The following is a 20,880-nucleotide window of genomic DNA, read 5'->3' as shown; positions in this document are numbered from 1 at the left end:
TCTGAGTGGTTGAGGGTGAGGGTGAACCCCACTGGACTGAATAATCGTGTTCCATCACGAGTGAGCAATAAAAACATTGAATGAAAAAAAACAATAGAGTGGCTAGCTATCTAGATGACTTCCGTCATCACTCCCTGTGCTTCCGGTATTTCTGGACGCTACGGCTTTAGCGGAAGTGACCGAACTGCCCGGGACGCTTTCAATCTTAAAAGTTCCGATTCCGAGTTAATACATCGCTGAAATATTTGGGATTATGTTGGTACACAATAAAATAAAATATCTAACATAGTATAATATAACTAGTCGTTTTTACATATTTACATATTGTGCTTTTAATGTGTTTTTTGACTAGATAACAGATGGTGTTTGATGGTTGTTTGCCTCCTGGCCAGCAGGGACGCTGTCGCTTTCAATACTTTGATTTGTTTTCCCAACTTGAGCACCTCGGAGATGCTCCAAAAGTGGCCGACTGACGGTAACGCTGCTCCCAATCAGCACGGATTTAACCCACCTACTCCCGGGATCTAAGCCCTGACGCCGCATCCCCTGGACGGACCGAGGCTGCGGTGCCGAGCGGGCGGGAGACCAACCGCAGAGGCCGGGAGACTAGCCGCAGAGGCCAGGAGGCTGCGGACAGAAGGCGCCTTGTCCCAAGCTTTCCTGCTGCGTGGCAGCGGAGCCAGAATGCCAGCTCCCGGTGTAGACTGCGGGTCTGGATGAGTTTCCATCAGATCGACTTTCCTTCACTTTATAATAACGCTCGTTGGAACCGAGATGACGCTCGGTCTGCAGGACTTGTCCGCCAACAGGCGGCTGGCGGGCGGGCTGCTGGTCAACCTGCTGGCTTCCATCTGCATAGTCTTCCTCAACAAGTGGATCTACGTCCACTATGGGTTCCCCAATATGACGCTCACCCTGCTGCACTTCGTGGCCACCTGGCTTGGGCTCTACGCCTGCCAGAAGATGGACGTGTTCGCCCCGAAGAGCCTTCAGCCCCAGAAGATCGTGTGGCTGTCCTTGAGCTTCTGCGGCTTCGTGGTTTTCACCAACCTGTCGCTGCAGAACAACTCGATCGGTAGCTACCAGCTGGCCAAGGCCATGACCACCCCGGTGATCATTGCGCTGCAGACAGCTTGCTACCAGAAGAGCTTCTCCACCCGCATCAAGCTCACCCTGGTGGGCTCACAAACACACATACACACTCACTAACTCACTCGCTCAATGACCTGAATAGATGCCTTGCTGCTTAACTCCGTCTTGTGCTTTGTGAAAATATTCAATTCTGTTTTGAATTTTAAGTTGACGGGAGATTAATTGTTAAGAACTTTACAGCAACAACCAGTCAAATAACTCCCAGCTAACTGCTGTAAATTAGATCACACCAAAATGATATTGATACAGGTGATACATTTTAATGTAAAAATGAGTTGTAATCGATACCCAGTAAGATACTGCAATATAAAGTTGCCAGTTTGTTACAGTGGGGCGGGGGCTCTATGTGTACTGAATTGATAGTCTGTCTGTCTCCAGGTGCCAATCACAGTGGGCGTGGCTCTGAACTCTCTGTATGACCTCAGCTTCAACGCGCTGGGAATGATCTTTGCCTCGCTGGGCGTCGTGGTGACCTCGCTCTACCAAGTGGTGAGAGAGAACATAATCATAAAGTTATTGCTATTTAGTTGTATCTAAACTGAATAACTTTATCTGATCACATTCATACTACACTATATTTTAGTGGACATTGTCGTTTTTCCTTTAATTCAACTTTAAAACTGCTTTGGCAAAGTTAATGTCTCTGTGTGTCTGTCTCTCTCTCAGTGGGTGGGCTCTAAACAAAAGGAGCTCCAGGTCAACTCTATGCAGTTGCTGTACTACCAGGTAATGTAGTACTATTGTATACACTGTAGTACTAGTATATACTACTAGTGCTAATATATCTAGATCTGGATCTAGATAAAGATGTCTCTCTCCTTCTCTCCAGGCCCCCATGTCCTCTGTTTTCCTGGGGGCGGTGGTCCCGTGGTTTGAGCCGCTGAGCGGAGATGGAGGATTACTGGGACCCTGGTCACCTGCTGTCCTGGTAAGACAGACAGACAGACAGACAGGCACACAGACAGACAGACAGACAGACAGACAGACAGACAGGCACACAGACAGACAGACACTGGTTTGGTTGCTAGGTGATGGTGTTGTTTGGTTGCTAGGTGATGGTGATGCTCTCCTGTGTGGTGGCCTTCCTGGTCAACCTGTCAATCTACTGGATCATCGGGAACACCTCGGCCGTTACGTATCCTTAACATGCTAGCCTAACCGCTGAACACGATGCTATGCTAACTGCTGGACGTGATGCTATGGTAACCGATAAACATGGTTCTACTCTTACTCTTACTACATGAGGCTTGGCTAAGCGCCGAACATAATATATGCCAACCGTACAACAGGATGCTATTCTCAACGCTAAACATAATGCTAGGCTAACCACTTTACATGATGCTGGATCTGGATCTTTTTTTTCCTGAGTTTATCCTCCCAGATATAACATGTTTGGTCACTTTAAATTCTGCATCACTCTGATTGGAGGATACTTGCTCTTCCAAGACCCACTGTCATTAAATCAGGTGAGATCCGATAAGCTCATCCCACTGGTGGACACTGAAGCTGCCCAGTATAACCAGGGTCTTCAACTGGTGAAAAAAACTGTGTGTAGATTGAGATGAGAATCATCAGATTTTTGTTTTATGTAAAATTAACAACTGCTACTGTCTCTCTATCTGTGTGTGTGTGTGTGTGTCTCTCTCTCGGTGTCTCTGTCTCTCTCTGGCTCTCTCAGGTGTTAGGCATGCTGTGTACGCTGGCTGGTATTCTGAGCTACACTCACTTCAAACTGTCAGAGCAGGAGGCGGGGACTAGCCGCCTGACTCAAAGGCCATAGGCTCGCCCAGCTGTCATAGCAGGAGGTGGGGCCTAGCCGCCTGGCTCCGAAGCCAAAGGCTCGCCCAGCTGCCAATCCCCCGCTACACGCCTGCTACTGGCTGCTCGTTTTGTATTTTTTTAAAAATGTGAACTTGAAGACGAGCGATATGATTGGTCCTCTTCACTTTTTTATGTCTTATATTTCTATCTTCCTTTTTGAATAAAGACATTTTACAGACGCTGATGAAGGCATGTTGATTCTTTGTGTGAAATATTGAAATGCGATCTTAAAACCGTGCCCTACAAAACCTTGAAGGTTTTGCTTGTTACAGAGGGAGGCGCCCCAGACCACCACACCTCCACTTATACTGGGATACATGAAGCTCTTAAATCTGACCTACAATATCTTTAATTATACCAGTTAGTAGGCCTAATAGCTCTTGGAACTTACCTACAAAACTGAACACCTGCTCATTAAAGATGTTTACATACTTAATATATCCGAGTATAATTGGAGGCATGGTGGTCTAGGGCGCCTCCCTCTGTAACGAGGATGCTCACACTACGTCCCTGTTGATTCTTATCCTACAGAATGCCAGTCAGAGGTCTCCGCTTGTCCTGTAGCACCGCAGCTAACGTCTGGATAAACAGGAAGAAGAAGACAAACACAGGGAGAATCATCTGTTTCTCTCTCTCAGTAAAAATAACAACGTACTGCAGCTAAAAAGAAAAGTCCTTGAAGTGGGTAAGAGAATAAAGCTTTTCAAATCTCTGGACAATATTGACTTTCTCTCTCTTTTAATAATTAATACTAATAAGGTTTAAGTAACACAATAAAAAAAGTAAATGATTAGCAAGAAAATAAATAGTTAATATTTAGATGAGGTATTCATAGTATCGGTGTTGTTGTTATTCCGGATGGTGACCACAGGGGGTGCTGTTTTCGCGGTCAAAGGTAAACGATGGATCTGAAAGTCTACCACCACCGATATAGGGCAGGATTGTAACCGACCAGCAGAGCAGCACCCCGGGCAGCAAGTCGACCCGTCTACGGTAAACACATAGCTCAGGAAAATACAGATTTACAAAGAAAATATTGAATACAGTATCACTCATGATTTGATAAAACATGAAAACGGATCTAAATAATCGAGTCTAATGATGTTCTGAAAACTGTAGCATTAGCCTGAAGCTAACAGGCCGCATAGCCTCGGACTTTCCTGCTGAAAGTCCCCGACGCGTTTTGGGCAACACGGCGACAATCAGCGGTCAACTTATCTCGTTATTGTCACTGGAACAGATCGGGCTTTATGGAAAAGATTACTAAACATGTTCAAGTTGACAGCTAAATGAAAACATGAAACTTGGTTAAACACTGAGTGAAAGAATATTAATGTTATATATAATACACTAATATAATGTAACATACTTTTTTTTTTACATATTGAATGATAATATACGTATAACATGTATGTATAATATTACATATTGTATATTATGATAATATATGTAGGAAATACGATGCATTGAACTCATAGGAACGTAATATACTTAGTATTATGGAAGAATATAGAAGACCTAATACTTCTATACCCGTAAACTTGTCTGGGCATGTCTCAGGTTAACCCGGGTGATACAAGACTAGTGTGGTTTACCCGGGTAATACAATACTAGTCATATTAACCTGAGTTATACAGTCAGGTCACACTAACTGTAATGTCCAGCTGGTTACGCGAACGTATCATGGAGCCACGTGGATAACAATCAGTCATCCTTCTGAAACTGTTGAGACATGTTGGGACTAGTCGGGGCTAGTCGGTTCTAGGGTTGGCTAAGAGGAGCTAGGCTAGGAGGAGCTAGGCTAGGCGGAGCTAGGCTAGGCTAGGCTAGGTCGAGCTAGGCTACGCGGAGTTAGGCTAGGCGGGTCCAAACTGCTGGTCTAGTCCTGACATGTTGAAGAGAGGTGTGTATAAGACTAGCTCAGCTGGGAGGTCTTGTTGCACTTTATGTACAGAGCATGTATTCACTAGGTAAGACCTTTTATTGATATATCTGAATAGAGTTTATGTATTTATAGATCCTTATTTATATAGGGAAGTCTGCTTGTTGTGAGGCTAAAACTAACTACTTGCTATCTTCCAGACATCAAGATGTCAGGTGACAACTGTGACAAGTCTGTCCAGGACAGCAAACTGGTAAGCCCCTGTCTGTCTGCCTATCTGTCTGTCTGCCTATCTTACTATCTGTCTCTCCGTCTGCCGATCTGTCTGTCTGTCTTTCTGCCTGTCTGTCTGTCTGCGAGCCTGCCTGTCTTCCTGTCTTTCTGTCTGTCTCAGTTTGAATCTCCACTATGCCTTACTGTACATAAGACATTAACTGAACCTAATCTAAATTAGGTTGAATTGGTATACTTATATATTCCCCACATGAAGAGTTGTGGGGTCAGACTGGTTCAAGTGTGTAATACCAGTGTACATGGTTCCAGTGTGTGTTATACCAGTGTCCATGGTTCCAGTGTGTGATATACCAGTGTCCATGCTTCCAGTGTGTGTTATACCAGTGTCCATGCTTCCAGTGTGTAATATCAGTGTCCATGCTTCCAGTGTGTATGAAACCCAAGGAAACACTGGGTATGTGTGGCACAGCGCCACAGATTCAACACTGAGCGCCACAAATTGATTCAGCTTCTCTTTTTTTTTTTTTTTTGCGATTTTTAAATAGAAATATCGTTCCGTTCATTCATCTCCGCATAGCACTCTTTCTCCCTGTCATTCTCGTTCACACTCGCACACAGAGACAAACGCGCATACACAATGTTGCGCGGGTACACTACCACCTATTGGATAAACCCGCATATCATACATGCACACGCACTGATAGCGGATTCGCCCGCTCCTCCTCTCAACGCGCCTACAAAGGCAAACCCGAAGCAGCGGGATATGTAAGGGATAATGTGTAGAGCGCCGGTCATTATCGGGAAAATAAGCCCCGACAGGGCTAGAATGTAGGGCGAACAGGACAACGACGCGCAGCGGATTTGTCTTGCTTCACCCTAAAGGGGCTTATTTTCGATATTGACCCGCGATGTTCTAAACATTATCCCGCTTATTACACGGCTACTTGCCAAAACAAAAAAATAACTTCACATGGTGTGTCTTTTACAATTTATTTGTTACCAGCATTCGTAGTGTTGGTCAGCAGAGAAATAGTCCACCAAAGATGTTGACGTCGCTTAGCAACCGAAGACGCTGGGGTTGACAAGTTACCGGCACCGGCGGGGTGATACCAAAGACGTCATTAGAGGCAAAAAACCCTATGTTTTCCTTGACAGCGGTCAATTATACTCATGATTATACTTAGCAACGGTGAATTGTCAAATGTAATTCACCGCCGGAAGTTGTGAGGGCCCGTGCAAGTGCACGGAGCGTTCCATGGCATTGAGAAGACCCGTGTAATAATTGCGATTAATGTGAAATGCGGTTATAGGTTAAAATATATTACGGTGTTAGACCCCCAGGCCGTTCTGCCGGCGAGCCCCCCCGCCACACATTGCTACCTGGTCTGTGGGAAACACTGATACCAGTGTCCAAGGTTCCATTGTGTAATACCTTGTTTCCATGGTTCCTAGGTGAGACCCTCAGCTGAGTTCCAGTCCCTCCTCCTATTGGCTGGAGCCTCTAAAGACCTCTTCACCATGAAGGAGGTACCATGAAATAACCATACAATTATTATCTTATCCATTATGCAGGCCTACCATATTAACACTATCAATAGTATATTCCATTATGCAGGCATATTAGACGTATAATATTGATATATTAATCAATGTCAATATTATTAAAATCGTATTTGATAAATCATGTAGGTAATGTATAACCTGGGTCAGTACATTAATACATTTATAATGTCATTGGTCATGTATTAATTAGCTTGGTCAGTACATTAATACATTTATAATGTCATTGGTCATGTATTAGCTGGGTCAGTACATTAATACATGTATTATGTCGTATTTCATGGATTACCTGGGTCAGTACATTAATTCATGTATTATGTCATAGGTCATGTATTACCTCGGTCAGTACATCATGCAGAAGGAACTTTTTGACAAGACTGAGCAGCACATCGTCCACTGCTCCCATGATGCACTTGGGAGGTCCTCGGAGTCCACAGCTTCTCCGTCAAAGAGCCAAGGTTGTGTGTGTGTGTGTGTGTGTGTGTGTGTGTGTGTGTGTGTGTGTGTGTGTGTGTGTGTGTGTGTGTGTGTGTGTGTGTGTGTGTGTGTGTGTGTGTGTGTGTGTGTGTGTGTGCTGTGTCTGTGTGAAACAGGAATCTAAACATCAGTTCTGTTTGCGTTTCAGAATTTTGTTTTCTTTAATTACCAAGAATCTTGTTGCAGTTATGAGTAACGGTAAGATCTGCTCCTCCTCCTAACTCCTACATATCAAAACTCCTCTTCCTGCTCCTCCTGACGCCTGCATATCATAACTCCTCCTAACTCCTAAACATCATAACTCCTGCATATCATAACTCCTCCTTCTTCTCCTCCCAATGTCCGTCTTTATTTCAGAGTCATCTCCAGAAGTCTCTCAACAATGCACAGTTAAGACAGAGGTAACACACACACACACACACACACACACACACACACACACACACACACACACACACACACACACACACACACACACACACACACACACACACACACACACACACACACACACACACACACACACACAATCCTCTGAACGTGGATGTGTTATATTGTGTGTGTAGGAGGAGTCGGTGTCTCCTGGCTCCAGTAGGAGGCGCAGGAGGAGGAGCAGGAGGAGCAGTGAGCCGGGTGAGTCTCAGGAGATATCACATGGCACCGGTCATGTGATTTGATGATGCCATCAAAATGTCTGCCTGCTCCAATCACCAGCCTCCTGTTATTGTTTCATATCGCTATGGATCTATAAATATATGATAATAATAGATCAGTTATTATCATTAGATTTGATTTTTTTAACTAGAATAATATCACAAGACATTTCGCCATGAGTCAACTCGTCGTGTCAATTAAGTTGTGAGCATGCTAAAATGCTAATGCTAACAGGCTGATATGCTAGCCAGCTTCGCTACAAGGCCCTAGGCCGCTCTGAAGAGGGCTGGGATTGGCTGAAGGATGTTAGCTCATCTGCATGTCTCCATTAGTACGTTCATCTAGAAGGTTCCAATATAACAACAGAACTGGTCCTGCCAGGTCCGTCGTGCTCCAAAGAGGAGGAGGAGGAGGAGGAGCAGGAGGACGACCAGGATGAGGACCAGGAGGGAGGGAGGAAGAGGAGGCGCTCTGATAGCTTCTCTCTGACCTTCGATGACAGCTTGTCCTGGTGTGTGATTGGTGGACTCAGAAATGACACCGACTGCCAGGGCCAATCCGCTGACACAAACAGTACGGTGAGTACGCCCCTGCTGTGTGTGTTCTGTCTCTCTCTCTCTCTCTCTCTCTCTCTCTCTCTCTCTCTCTCTCTCTCTCTCTCTCTCTCTCTCTCTCTCTCTCTCTCTCTCTCTCTCTCTCTCTCTCTCTCTCTCTCTCTTCTCTCTCCTCTCTCTCTCTCTCTCTCTCTCTCTCTCTCTCTCTCTCTCTCTCTCTCTCTCTCTCTCTCCTCTCTCTGTGTGTCTGTGTGTGTGTGTCTGTGTGCTTCCGTCTGGAACTGATTTAGTGTGTCTGTGTGTGTTTAGGTGAGTGATCACTTCAGTGTGGAGTTTGAAGTTGAGTCTCTGGACTCAGACGACTACAGTGATGAAGAAACGTCGTTATCTGGGGACGACCAGGTACACACGCACATACACATGCACGTATAGATATATACATACACACACAACTGTTCAAAAGTTTGCGGTAACCCAGAAAGTTTCCTGTTTAGAACAAATAAAACAAAACAGAAAGGAAACCCTAACTAAACCTCACTCTGGGGGAACAAACTATCTTCCTCCCGCGACCAGAAATAAAAGGTAGGTGAGTCTGCCGGGTCCTCTTACTACGCTGCTCTAACCTGAACTAATAACGTGAAAACAACCATCGCCAACCACCAACGCAGAAATGATAGTAAAAGCAAGAATGTTCCCAAATGGGAGATTGGTGCTTCACAGCAACTTGCACTATAGGGCTGGGTATTGCCAGGTACCTCGCATACTCGGTTCTACATTACAGTGACTGAGTATGCTTCTTTTTTTTTTTTTTGGAAGTCATCGATTAAAAAAAAAATAATAATCAGAATCGAGAACAAATAAATTGCAGTGCACAGTCAGTCGGCCGCGGGAACAAACAGCCTGTAGAGGAGAAATAGGAGCGGAGAAGAGCGGAGGAGAACGGAGAAGTGCGCAGCTGCGCTAATACAATATCTGCCCCTATAATGACGTAACATCCACGAGAACTTACACTTTTTTGTGCTAACATAATTGCACGAGGGTTTTTTCTAACTATCAATTTGCCTGTTAACACGATTAGCTAAACAATGTAACAATAGAACACAGGAGAGATGGTTATGGGAAATGGTCCTTTGTCCACCTATGTGGATATTCCATTAAAAATCTGCTAGAATAGTCATTCACCACATTAACAATTTCTAGTCTTTCTGAATAATTTAATGTAATCTTCATGGAAAAAACGGTGCTTTCCTTTATAAAAAAAGAAGGACATTTCTAAGTGACTCCAACATTTTGAATGGTATTACATTATATATAAATAATTTCCTCAGGTGTATGAGGTGACCATCTTCGAAGCAGAGGAAGACTCTTCTGATGAAGATCCTGAGATTACAAAGGATGTGAGTACCCACCTTCCTCCTCATCATCATCAGCTGACCTCCACCAGCTGGTCCTGAATGTGTGTGTGTGTGTGTGTTTGTGTCTGTGTGTGTGTAGGACTACTGGAGATGCTCTAATTGTGAGGAGTTGAACCCTCCGTTGCCTAGGAACTGTAACCGCTGCTGGAAGCTGCGTCAGGATTGGCTCCCTGAGCTGTCTGTCAGCAGAGCAAACTCTGCCTCCCCTGATCACAAAGTCATGCCCACCAAACCCTCTGTGGACCAATCAGTTGCCGACCAAAACTCTCCAGGTAACACAACCCCCCTGTCCAAGTAACACACACACATCTGTCTAGGTAACACACACACACCTGTCCAGGTCACACACACACACCTGTCCAGGTCACACACACACCTGTCCAGGTTACACACACACCTGTCCAGGTAACAAAACACAAAACAGCTGTCCAGCTGTAGGACTAACCCCTGTCCAGTTAGGACTAACCCCTGTCCAGCTTACACAACCAGGTAGGACTAGCCCCTGTCCAGGTAGGACTAACCCCTGTCCAGCTTACACAACCAGGTAGGACTAGCCCCTGTCCAGGTAGGACTAGCCCCTGTCCAGGTAGGACTAACCCCTGTCCAGGTAGGACTAACCCCTGTCCAGGTAGGACTAGCCCCTGTCCAGGTAGGACTAGCCCCTGTCCAGGTAGGACTAACCCCTGTCCAGGTAGGACTAGCCCCTGTCCAGGTAGGACTAACCCCTGTCCAGGTAGGACTAACCCCTGCCTCTCGTCCTCAGGACCAGAGGACGATGTGGACGTTCCCGACGGAAAGCGGAGCCACTCCCCCCGAGCCCCCTCCTCCCCCCGGCACCCCCCCTCTTCGGACCTCCTGGGCTCCACCCCCTCCCCCCCGCCCTGCGACCCCGCCCCCCCGCCCGACTCCAAGAGGACGGTCTCCACGGAGACGCGGCTGCCGGAGGCGTGCGTGGAGCCGTGTCTGATCTGCCAGACGAGACCCAAGAACGGCTGCATCGTCCACGGCCGCACCGGGCACCTCATGGCCTGCTACCCCTGCGCCCGCAAGCTGAAGAGGAGGAACAAGCTGTGTCCGGTCTGCAGGGAGCCCATCCAGAGTGTAGTCCTGACCTACCTGTGCTAGACCAGAGCATAGTCCTGACCCACCGGAGTCAGACCTAACCCTGAGCCCCTAACCCTCTGGTCCTGACCTACCTTAGACCCCTCCCCCTCCAGGGTCTGGTCCTGACCTACCTTAGACCCCTCCCCCTCCAGTGTCTAGTCCTGACCCACCCCTTCCCCTAACCTTACCCACCTAGTAACCCAGAAGGATTTAAAGACGAGGTACTGGTCAGAACGCTGAACTGATCACAAAGACATGTTTCATTTATCGAATCTGTACAGTATAAAGTTTAATAGAGTGATCAGAAAAATGTTTATCTTGTATTCACTGAATAAAGTTTATTCGAAGGCCCTATCAAATCTAGTTTAGAGTGTGATTAGGTGGTACAAACCCGTTGGCCTTAGTGACAACACAAGTGGGCGTGTCAACCTCGACCAATGATGGACAGACACACTGTGTGTGTGTGTGTGTGTGTGTGTGTGTGTGTGTGTGTGTGTGTGTGTGTGTGTGTGTGTGTGTGTGTGTGTGTGTGTGTGTGTGTGTGTGTGTGTGTGTGTGTGTGTGTGTGTGTGTGTGTCCGTGTCCGTGTCCGTGTCCGAGGGCTGAAGAACAAAGACCCCCTGTCGGAGGAATGGTAATGACTGTGAATGACTTGCTGTGAATACAAAGGACTGGAGTCCTAGTTTTAAGTTCTTACTGTGTACAAAAAAAGGTAGTACACTTTGCAGTACTCCCTGTATGTAGTAGTGTATAGTAAACAGTATGTAGTACAGTGTACGTACACTACAAACTACATACTGTTCTACACTCAGTACTACATACTGTGTAATGCATACTGCTGTGGCGAGTAAGAACTTCAGTTAATCAGCCTCTACATCTCAACACAATAGATATAAACAGAAACCTTTATTAGACATGTTCTTAATGTTTCACAAAGTCAGAGGTAACATGTTAAGAGTATTGATATGGAAAGTTCAATAGAAACTTAAAAAGGCTTTTAGAGGGTTCCATTAGTCCAGTAGAACCCCTTAAGGGAGGTCCAGTAGATCATTAAAGGGTGCTATAGGTCCAGGAGCAGCAGTGTGAGTAGCAGAATGCAGAAGAGGGTGGGGGAGGTTGTGGCTCCTCCTCCCTGTTGGTGGGCGTGGTCACATAGGGGAAAGATCATGGCGGGGGCGGTGCTTGATGGCTTCATCAGGAAGTCGTGGTTCAGGGCTGAGAAGCCGTTCTGATTGGAGGGGATGGAGAGCATCTCCTGGGCAACCTGGTAACCAGGAAATGATACCTGCCAATCAAACAGAAGAGAATAGATCACTGGTTTCTATGGTTACTGGGACTGATATTAAGGTTGCTTCCATAGTTACTGCATGTGTACCATGAAAGTGTAGTTGCCCGGTAACAGCAGGCGGTAGTATTCTCCGTTATGATCAGTTGTGAAGGGACAGCGATCCAGCCGGTCAGACACCACCACCAGCGCCCCCTGGAGAGGACCAGAGGAACCTAACACACGACCTTTTACCCCTGCACATACACATGCACACACATACACACACACACACACACACACAGAGTTCAGTCATCTGACAATATACTCAACATGAAGTACCACCAAGACTCTCTAAACCCATGTAACCGAAAGCAAATGGCAGAGGCGTTGCTGCTAGGTAACTAACGTTTTGTACCTGGTTGTATGAGTCGTTGCTAGGTTACCGTAACGTTGTACCTAGGTGTAGGAGGTGTCGCTAGGTTACTGTAGCGTGGTACCTAGGTGTATGAGGCGTTGCTGGGTAACCGTAGCGTTGTACCTAGGTTCATGAGGCGTTGCCAGGTAACCGTAGTGTTGTACCTAGGTGTATGAGCCGTTTCTAGGTAACCGTAGCATTGTACCTAGGTGTATGAGGCGTTGCTAGGTTATCGTAGCGTTGTACCTAGGTGTATGAGGCGATGCTAGGTAACTAGTGTTGTACCTAGGTGTATGAGGCGTTGCTAGGTTATCGTAGCGTTGTACCTAGGTGTAGGAGGTGTTGCTTGGTTACAGTAGTATTATACCTAGGTGTATGAGGCGTTGCTAGGTAACCGTAGCATTGTACCTAGGTGTATGAGGCGTTGCTAGGTTATCGTAGCGTTGTACCTAGTTGTATGAGGCGATGCTAGGTAAATAGTGTTGTACCTAGGTGTATGAGGCGTTGCTAGGTAACCATAGCATTGTACCTAGGTGTATGAGGCGTTGCTAGGTTATCGTAGTGTTGTACCTAGGTGTATCTGTTGTATGAAGGCAATGAGAGGCGGTCTGTTGGCAGTCCAGAAGTCTTGGAGTTGATCTTCTGCAGGAAATTTACAGCAAGAAACTTCCAAGGTGATGTCCAGACACTGAGCGTGGAGATAACTGTAGTCCTGGAGGCCTCCTGCAGCAACAACGATAGTTACTGACCAAATGTAACCTAAACCTTACCAGAACTAACCCTAACCACTGTCCAGAACTAACCCCAAGCAACCATAGCCCTAACCTACCAGAGCTAAACAAAACCATTAAAAACCTTAAGTAAACCAATTGGTTAGTCATTCAAGGTAAGGATAAGGAGGTGCAGGAAAGTAGTTGCAAGGTCAGGGTTAGGTAGGTTATGGTTAGGATTAGTAGGTTGAAGGCATAGTACCCACAAGAACACCTTTATTTACCATTCAGGCTTTATCAGGCTTCTCGTGATCTACTCCATTGTGCTTTGTTCTACGTTACATTACTCTTTTACTGGTTATAGTTAGTAGTTATAGTTTCTGTAAGTAAGTTAATGTTATGGTGAGATGGTTAGGGTTAGTAGATGAAGGTTAGAAGGTGGAGGTTACCCTTTACCTGACAATGGATACCACTCGTAACCGTTAGTGATGCCATCTGCAAACTTGTTGCTGTGAACGCAACTGTTTCCATGGTGCATGGAGGTGTGGCTGCTGGCGTAGACCTTCGCAAGGTGGACGAAAACATCATTATCAGGTGTGACGCTAGCCCCGCCGACAAGCACCCTACCTGGAAGAGTGAAAGAAGGAATTGTTGCTAGGTAACAGTAGTGTTGTTGGGGTTGCGTATCGTTGCTGGGAGACAGAAGTGTTGTTAGGGTTGTGCATCGTTGCTAGGTAACAGAAGCTTTAGGGTCATGTATCGTTGCTAGGTAACAGTAGTGTTGGAGTTGTTGATTGTTTCTAGGTGACAGTAGTGTTGTTAAGGTTGGAAAGAATTGCTAGGTAACAGTAGTGTTGTTAGGGTTGTGTATCGTTCCTAGGTAAAAGTAATGTTAGGGATGTGTATTGTTGCAAGGTCACATTAGTGTTGTTAGGGTTGTGAAGCATTGCTAGGTAAAAGTAGTGTTAGGGTTGTGTATTGTTGCTAAGTGTAGTGTTGTAAGGGTTGTGAAGAGTTGCTAGGTAACAATATTGTTGTTATGGTTATATAGCACTGCTAGGTAGTTGTATTGTTGTTAGGGTTGAGTGCTAGTTATTGAGTAAAAGTGTGGTTACCTTGGTTACTGTCATAGGGATAGCTGGCGACTAGTGCTCCACCGTGCAGGTTAGCAGACAACACGAACGTCTCAGAACGCAACCAACTCATCACCGCCTCCACCTACACACACACACACACACACACACACACACACACACACACACACGGACACATGCACACCAACAGGCACACATTGACACGCATTGACACACACATACACACACACATGCACAGGCACACATGGACACGCATAGACACGCACACACACACATGGACACGGACACGCGCACACACACACACACGCACAAACGCATGCATAGACACATATATGCATGCATACATGCATAGACACACAAACACATGCATAGACACACACACACAAAGACACAAACAAATGCATAGAATGAGCACTAGTTAGGGTAAAAATTTGTACTAGTTAGGGTAAGAATAAGTACTATGAGTACTAAATAGGGTTAGAATGAGTAATAGTTATGGTAAGAATGAGTTCTAGTTAGGGTAAGAATGAGTACTAGTTAGGGTAAGAATGAGTACTAGTTAGGGTTAGAATGAGTACTAGTTATGGTAAGAATGAGTACTAGTTATGGTAAGTATGAGTACCAGTTAGGGTAAGAATGAGTGTACCTCTGGTTCTCTCTGCTGTTTTGGCTGCCGTGAGTGATCAGAGAAAACGTCAGGAAAGTTTCTGTTGAGATCGACGCCGTTGTGGTTGTACCTGCCATGAAACTTAATTTAACTCTTTATACGTTAGAGGGTGTATCAGCGATGTTGGGTGGTGACACCTCTGTTGGTATTTAAAGCGAGATCCCAATCAAACAGAGCCTCCCTTCTGTGTTTCGTGCATCCAGTAAAAACTCATGAACGCAGTGCAAAACCCCACAACACCAACCCGTTGTCGGTGATTGGTTGGAATACCATTTAATTTGGTTTTGAGTGGTTGGTATTGCCATTTTTTTGCGTGCGATTTCGGAGCATAGGCTGCTTACAGAGACACGTTTTATTGACGGCTTGCTTATGGGGCGGGCAGCTAGCGGATCGTGAGGAAAGATCAGATGAATGTGATCATTTATGTTTCGCCTACAATCGCTGATGCAACCTTTAAGCTTTATTTACAGATTAAACAGTTCAGACTCAATCGCACATGATCGTGTGTGTGTGTGTGTGTGTGAGTGTGTGTGTGTGTGTGTGTGTGTGTGTGTGTGTGTGCATGTGTGTTACCTCCCCTGGTTATATAAGCTGTGTGTTTGTGTGTGTGTTTGACTTCCCCTTGTTGTATAAACTGTGTGTGTGTGTTATACCTCCCCTGGTTGTGTAAGCAGTGTGTGTGTGTGTGTGCGTTTTTTTACCTCCCCTGGTTGTGTAAGCATTGTGTGTCTGCGTCGTCGAAGCCATCAGGATTCATTGACGGCAGGAGGTGAATTCTGGTGCTGCTTAGCAACCGCTTGACGGATGAACTGTTGCTATGGTAACCTTCCACCAGGAAGTCAATTAATTGAAGCAGCAATTCCCTTCCCACCACCTGATCACACGCACGCACACGCACACACATAGTGATACACACACAAAAATAACCATACACTAACACACATATACACACACACAGGTAATGGCGGCATTGGTAGCGTTGTGTTGCAACAGTAGGGTTAGGGTTAGGGCATGTTAATGTTTGTATTTGTGGTCGAGGAAAGGAAAAAGAAGATGATAGAAGAGATGAAAACGTGAAATTAGAGATGGATAGGGAGATGGGTAGAGAGATGAATAGAGAGACAACCATTACCCTAACAGAAGAGATGATAGCCAACCCTAACAGAATAGATGATGGCTAACCACGACATAAAGTATAACGCTTAGAAAAAGCGATATAATGATAGTAAGAAGCGCTGAGTGCTTTTCCGACCTTTTATTTGTCAGGCAGTCCTCTTTCTTTGTGTGAGGAAATTAAATACCTACATCATGTCATATCCGATTCCTGGGCGGATGACAAAGACCTCTACCGACAGCGCTGTAAAAGTTTTGCTCAAGCTAACATGCTTATAAGGAAGTTTTCTATGTGCTCTGACTCTGTGAAGTGCTTCCTGTTCAGAACCCACATCACACCGTGACATACTGCTCAATGGTGGTCTAACTATAAGAAAAAGAGTATGCATAGGCTCAAGGTAGCATACAATGATTCAATGAGGTCGCTGCTTTGTGTCCCATGGTGGCATAGTGCCAGTCAATTGTCTTAAGACAACTGATGATGTTTAGCTTTATGTGTCGCCTGGAAAAGTCAGAGGCCCACATAATTGAAGCCCTAGTCAACCCTCTGCAATAAAGCTTTATTATTATTAATATTAATATTAACCCTTACCCTAACAGAAGAGATGATGGCTAACCCTGACCCTAACAGAAGAGATGGCAGTTAACCGTGACAGAAGAGGTGATAGCTGTGTGTGTCCTACCTCATTTCCGTGCATGTTGGCTACATAGTTGAACTCTGGGATACCAAGGGTGTGCTGCCTGGGATTCAAACCAACGATCATTACCCACAACTCCTGACCTAGAGAGACAGACAGACAGACGGAAGGACTTCAATCATTAACGTTTATCAATGTCTGTCAGGGCGTAGTTGGCGAACACAAACTCTGCAATCACTAGTAAACTGCAATCAAGTGTCTGTAAAGGTTCCAAATCTACACTGTAAAGACCACTGACCACAGGCCACTGTAGAGACACACACATTAAATCCCCTTCTGAAGCTTCATCCACCTTCCTAAATGAGTTTTCCTCCGTAATGGAACCCAGTAGGTCTGCTGGCCCAGAGGTTCTGCTGTAACACATTAGGACTGCTGGACCAGAGGTCCAGCATATGGGGTCCACTAGGTCTACTAGACCCCATAGCTCTTGACCTAGTTAATTAACTGCCAGGTGGTGACCAGATTAACTGTGTGTGTGTGTGTGTGTGTGTGTGTGTGTGTGTGTGTGTGTGTGTGTGTGTGTGTGTGTGTGTGTGTGTGTGTGTGTGTGTGTGCGTGTGTGTGAGAGAGATTAAATGAGTGTTTAGCTACACAGAGGTTACTATGGCATCAAATAGTTCAAAGTAATGAGTCAACTATTACGCAGTCTCTGTCTCTCTGTCTCCCTCTCTGTGTCTCCCTCTCTCTGTCTCTCTCTCTCTCCAAAATTCAATTCAATTCAAAATATTAAATGTCAAATTCAAAATTGATATACGTATTAAAATATTAAAATAGAGTTGGGGTTGGAGAGTTGGGGTTCGAGAGCTAGGGTTAGAGTGTTAGGGTTAGAGAGTGAGGGTCATAGTTACCTCTCACAGACCGCCCTATGCTGTGCAGGTGTGCGATCTCAGGTGAGGTTGTGTTGATGTGCAGAAGATATTCCTTCATCGCCGTGTTGTCATGGTAACGGAAGTCCAACGCAGCGGCCCGGGTGATAAAGAGGAGGACGACGAAGAGGAGAAACATGCCTTCACAAGGCAACCCAAAACAATCAATATTCTAGTAGAACTAAGTAGTAGTACTAGCACTAAGTAGTAGTACTACTACTAGCAATAGTAGTAGTAGTAGCAGTAGTAGAAGTAGTACTAAGTAGTGGTAGGAGTAGTAATAGTAGTAGTACTTAGTGGTAGTACGAGTACTAAGTAAGTAGTAGTACGAGTACTAAGTAAGTAGTAGTACTGCTACTAAGTAGTAGTAGTAGTACTGTTACTAGGTAGTAGCAGTACCTATTAAGTTGAAGTACGACTAGTACTACTACTTAGTACTAGGAAGTAGTACTAGTACTAGTACAACTACTAAGTACTAGTACTACTACTACTTAGAACTAGTGCCACTGCTACAACTACTAAGACTAAGTACTAGTTTCAAACACTGTCATGTTATATACTGCCCTTGAATGTGAACTATTTCTCGGTGAAAAGTTGAATAATGTTGAACGGTTAACAAGAGGCGCTGCTAGTGACCACTCACCCCGCTGGCATCGGAGCTCGGTTGGTGAGTCCTCCTCTGGTAAAATCGGGTTCGTTATGGATGGAAACATGCACCCTACGTTCGAGTCAAGTCCCAACAAACCCACCCCTCTCTCTGTCTCTGTCTCTTACTCTCTCCGACTCTCTCTCTCTCTCTCTCTCTCTCTCTCTCTCTCTCTCTCTCTCTCTCTCTCTCTCTCTCTCTCTCTCTCTCTCTCTCTCTCTCTCTCCTCTCTCTCTCTCTCTCTCTCTCTCTCTCTCTCTCTCTCTCTCTCTCTCTCTCTCTCTCTCTCTCTCTCTCTCTCTCTCTCTCTCTCTCTCTCTCTCTCTCTCTCTCTCTCTCTCTCTCCCCCCCCCCCCCCCCCCCCCCTCTCTCTCTCTCCCCCCCCTCTCTCTCTCCCCCCCCCCCCCTCTCTCTCTCTCTCTCTCCCTTTCTTTCCATCTGTCTTCGGTCTTTTCAGTCGCAGTTTATTTTACACTGCGCCTTTATTAGTTGAATAACGGTAATACATTTTTGATCTTGTACTCTTTTATTATCTATATAATGCAATACAATATGCAATACCCTATATATACATATATATATAGACATATTAAATGTAACTTGTATAAACATGAAATGTAAACGAAGTCGTTTTCTATTACTGGAGTAGTCTATATAAGAACAAATTCAGCCCACCTACTAGCGTGAATACGGTACCAGGGATACAGTATCGGGTTGTTGAGTTCTATGTTCGTCTCTTTCTGCCACCACCCTTCATACAGATACTTTGTTTCGTCTATATTTTGTGTATGGGCCTATAGCTTTTTTTTGCATATGGAAGTATTTTGTATTTACACCGATGATTGTATTTATATATGTGTATTGTATATATTCATGTTATTTGTTGTTTAGAGTAGGGTGAGGGTTATTATTATTATATATATATTTATGTTTATGTTGTATGTATATATTATTCGTCTATTGTATGTATTTGTGTGTTGTAGAGATGTGTATTTTGTATTTAAATAATATAGAAGGATCAGGAGGATCAACTTTAATGTTTTTCACAAAAAGAAACTGACAGGAAGAAGTCTTCACTGACCTCCACAGGAAGTCACATGACCGGAAGCAGAAAAGCTATTCCTGACCTCCACAGGAAGACACATCACAGATCGCTCCACCGCCATATTATATTGTTGAATCATGGAATGAGCAAAAGCTAAACTCTTTACGTCATCTCAACATTTAAACCCCTTTTCTCTTTGAGAATAGGACTTGTATGAACCAGACAATTTGCTCTATGAACAAAGACACGCGTACACACACACACACACACACACACACACACACACACACATAGCCACACACACACACACACACATTCGCATGCACATGCACAATGGACAAATGGAAAGAAAAAGTAGGAATGGTGACCAACGCCAACCCCTAACCCCTACCCCAACCCCTAACCCTAACCCCAACCCCTAACCCCTACCCCAACCCTAACCCCTAAACCTAACCCTAACCCCAAACCTAACCCAAACTCTCACCCCTAAACCTAACCGCAACCCCTAACCCTAACCAACGAAAGCTAAACAACAAATAAAAACCTAACCCTAACCATTGGTTCTTTGGGTTCTATGGTCATTGGTTCTATTGATTATTTGGGTTCTATGGTCATCAGTTATATTTGTTCTTTGGATTCTATGGTCATTGTTTTTATTGGTTCTTTCGGCTCTATGGTTTATAGAACCATATGGTTTATAGATCAATCTAAGATTGATTGAGTTCAGTTTTCCATTAAAACCTGTTAAGACCTGAGAGGGAAAGTAAAACTCACTGTGATGAGGGAATCATTCTCTATAGTTCAAGTAGGAAAAATCATAATAACTATTATATATTATTATGATTGTCACTGTGTTTAATACAGCTTACATACACGTCAACATTGTCTAGTTTATAGAGTTTAACTGGGCTGTGGGTCGTCATCACGGCAGTCTCAGATTAACACAGCTTCTGGCTCCTTGATTCACTGGTTTTACGTGGACTTGAGTCTTGATGACCACGATATAACCTCATCTCCCCCGTTTGGGAGTGTGTGACTGTCATCATCAAAAGTACATCACAATTTTTCTTTAGTTGCAGGCAGTAAATATATTTACATAAAGTATTTTAAATTAGTGTCTATTTACATCACAACGGTTCATATCCTTATGATATAGTTCATTGAAGACTTACTCATAGTCGGTCGGCCCAGTCACATGAATAGTTCAAGAGGCAGGTCGACACACATTTACCTTTCCATCATCACCATGGTAACCACATGTCATACAGGGTTGAACAGTAACTCCAAGGTCTGAACTTATTAGGGCAGGTTGGTCACCCCGATTGAGCCAGCTTATTGGCTGAATATAGAGGACTGAGGACACGCTAAGACGTCCAGTTCTATGATAGTGCAGTGTTCTATAGGGCTAGATATCCATTGCTATGGTACTGTAGAGTTCTAGAGGGCTATATATCCAGTCCTATGATAGTCTAGAGGGCTATATATCCAGTCCTATGATAGTCTAGA

The 20,880-nt window shown here is 44.8% G+C and overlaps 4 protein-coding genes across 7 annotated transcripts in view; 2 read left to right on the top strand and 2 right to left on the bottom strand.

Moving 5' to 3' along the window:
• The first annotated feature begins 411 nt into the window (after positions 1-411).
• Positions 412-3,157, top strand: slc35e3 (solute carrier family 35 member E3). The gene is made up of 7 exons (XM_030354734.1): positions 412-1,176; positions 1,531-1,641; positions 1,819-1,878; positions 1,982-2,080; positions 2,205-2,287; positions 2,534-2,618; positions 2,831-3,157. The coding sequence occupies exons 1-7, from the start codon at positions 775-777 to the stop codon at positions 2,930-2,932; spliced, it is 942 nt and encodes a 313-aa protein (XP_030210594.1). The 5' UTR covers positions 412-774; the 3' UTR covers positions 2,933-3,157.
• A 1,644-nt stretch (positions 3,158-4,801) lies between these two features.
• mdm2 (MDM2 proto-oncogene) lies at positions 4,802-11,216 on the top strand. The gene is given in 13 exon segments (XM_030354724.1): positions 4,802-4,943; positions 5,056-5,108; positions 6,542-6,616; positions 6,975-7,065; positions 7,068-7,107; positions 7,275-7,324; positions 7,484-7,527; positions 7,693-7,759; positions 8,162-8,358; positions 8,644-8,736; positions 9,663-9,731; positions 9,829-10,021; positions 10,513-11,216. Coding segments are annotated over 13 exon segments (1,347 nt in total). The 5' UTR covers positions 4,802-4,930; the 3' UTR covers positions 10,875-11,216.
• A 524-nt stretch (positions 11,217-11,740) lies between these two features.
• Positions 11,741-18,514, bottom strand: cpm (carboxypeptidase M). Of its 4 annotated transcripts, none has more exons than XM_030354718.1 (10): positions 18,327-18,514; positions 17,666-17,824; positions 16,803-16,900; positions 15,708-15,880; positions 14,986-15,076; positions 14,361-14,463; positions 13,702-13,872; positions 13,106-13,258; positions 12,229-12,374; positions 11,741-12,138 (listed from the first exon to the last, which is right to left on the bottom strand). In XM_030354718.1, the coding sequence occupies exons 1-10, from the start codon at positions 18,394-18,396 to the stop codon at positions 11,914-11,916; spliced, it is 1,389 nt and encodes a 462-aa protein (XP_030210578.1). In that variant the 5' UTR covers positions 18,397-18,514; the 3' UTR covers positions 11,741-11,913. The 4 variants fall into 4 exon arrangements, with proteins under 4 accessions (XP_030210578.1, XP_030210579.1, XP_030210581.1 ...); XM_030354719.1 differs by having other exon boundaries at positions 11,741-12,117; XM_030354721.1 differs by having other exon boundaries at positions 17,666-17,738; positions 18,327-18,487.
• Positions 18,515-20,169: 1,655 nt separating this feature from the next.
• Positions 20,170-20,880, bottom strand: part of LOC115542449 (thyrotropin-releasing hormone-degrading ectoenzyme) — a 23,629-nt gene continuing 22,918 nt past the window's right edge. Inside the window, exon 20 of the mRNA XM_030354699.1 lies at positions 20,170-20,880. This exon is cut by the window's right edge and continues 843 nt beyond it. The gene's annotated coding sequence lies outside the window, so the exon portion shown is untranslated.

The sequence above is a fragment of the Gadus morhua genome, chromosome 4 (genome assembly GCF_902167405.1).
Source record: "Gadus morhua chromosome 4, gadMor3.0, whole genome shotgun sequence".
In the NCBI taxonomy this organism is placed as follows: domain Eukaryota; kingdom Metazoa; phylum Chordata; class Actinopteri; order Gadiformes; family Gadidae; genus Gadus; species Gadus morhua.
Note: the sequence above shows the minus strand (reverse complement) of the source record. Positions and strands in the feature narration are given on the sequence as shown.

What these genes read in the sequence shown, in the direction of transcription:
- slc35e3 (XM_030354734.1), top strand. Translation starts at nt 775, where the DNA reads ATGACGCTCGGTCTGCAGGACTTGTCCGCCAACAGGCGGCTGGCGGGC. An exon ending in CCCGCATCAAGCTCACCCTG is followed by an intron (nt 1,177 to 1,530) that starts GTGGGCTCACAA and finishes GTCTGTCTCCAG; the next exon opens with GTGCCAATCACAGTGGGCGT. An exon ending in CCTGGTCACCTGCTGTCCTG is followed by an intron (nt 2,081 to 2,204) that starts GTAAGACAGACA and finishes TTTGGTTGCTAG; the next exon opens with GTGATGGTGATGCTCTCCTG.
- cpm (XM_030354718.1), bottom strand. Translation starts at nt 18,396, where the DNA reads ATGTTTCCATCCATAACGAACCCGATTTTACCAGAGGAGGACTCACCA. An exon ending in TGCTTACACAACCAGGGGAG is followed by an intron (nt 15,077 to 15,707) that starts GTAAAAAAACGC and finishes GTTTCATGGCAG; the next exon opens with GTACAACCACAACGGCGTCG. An exon ending in CATACAACAGATACACCTAG is followed by an intron (nt 12,375 to 13,105) that starts GTACAACACTAC and finishes GTGTATGTGCAG; the next exon opens with GGGTAAAAGGTCGTGTGTTA.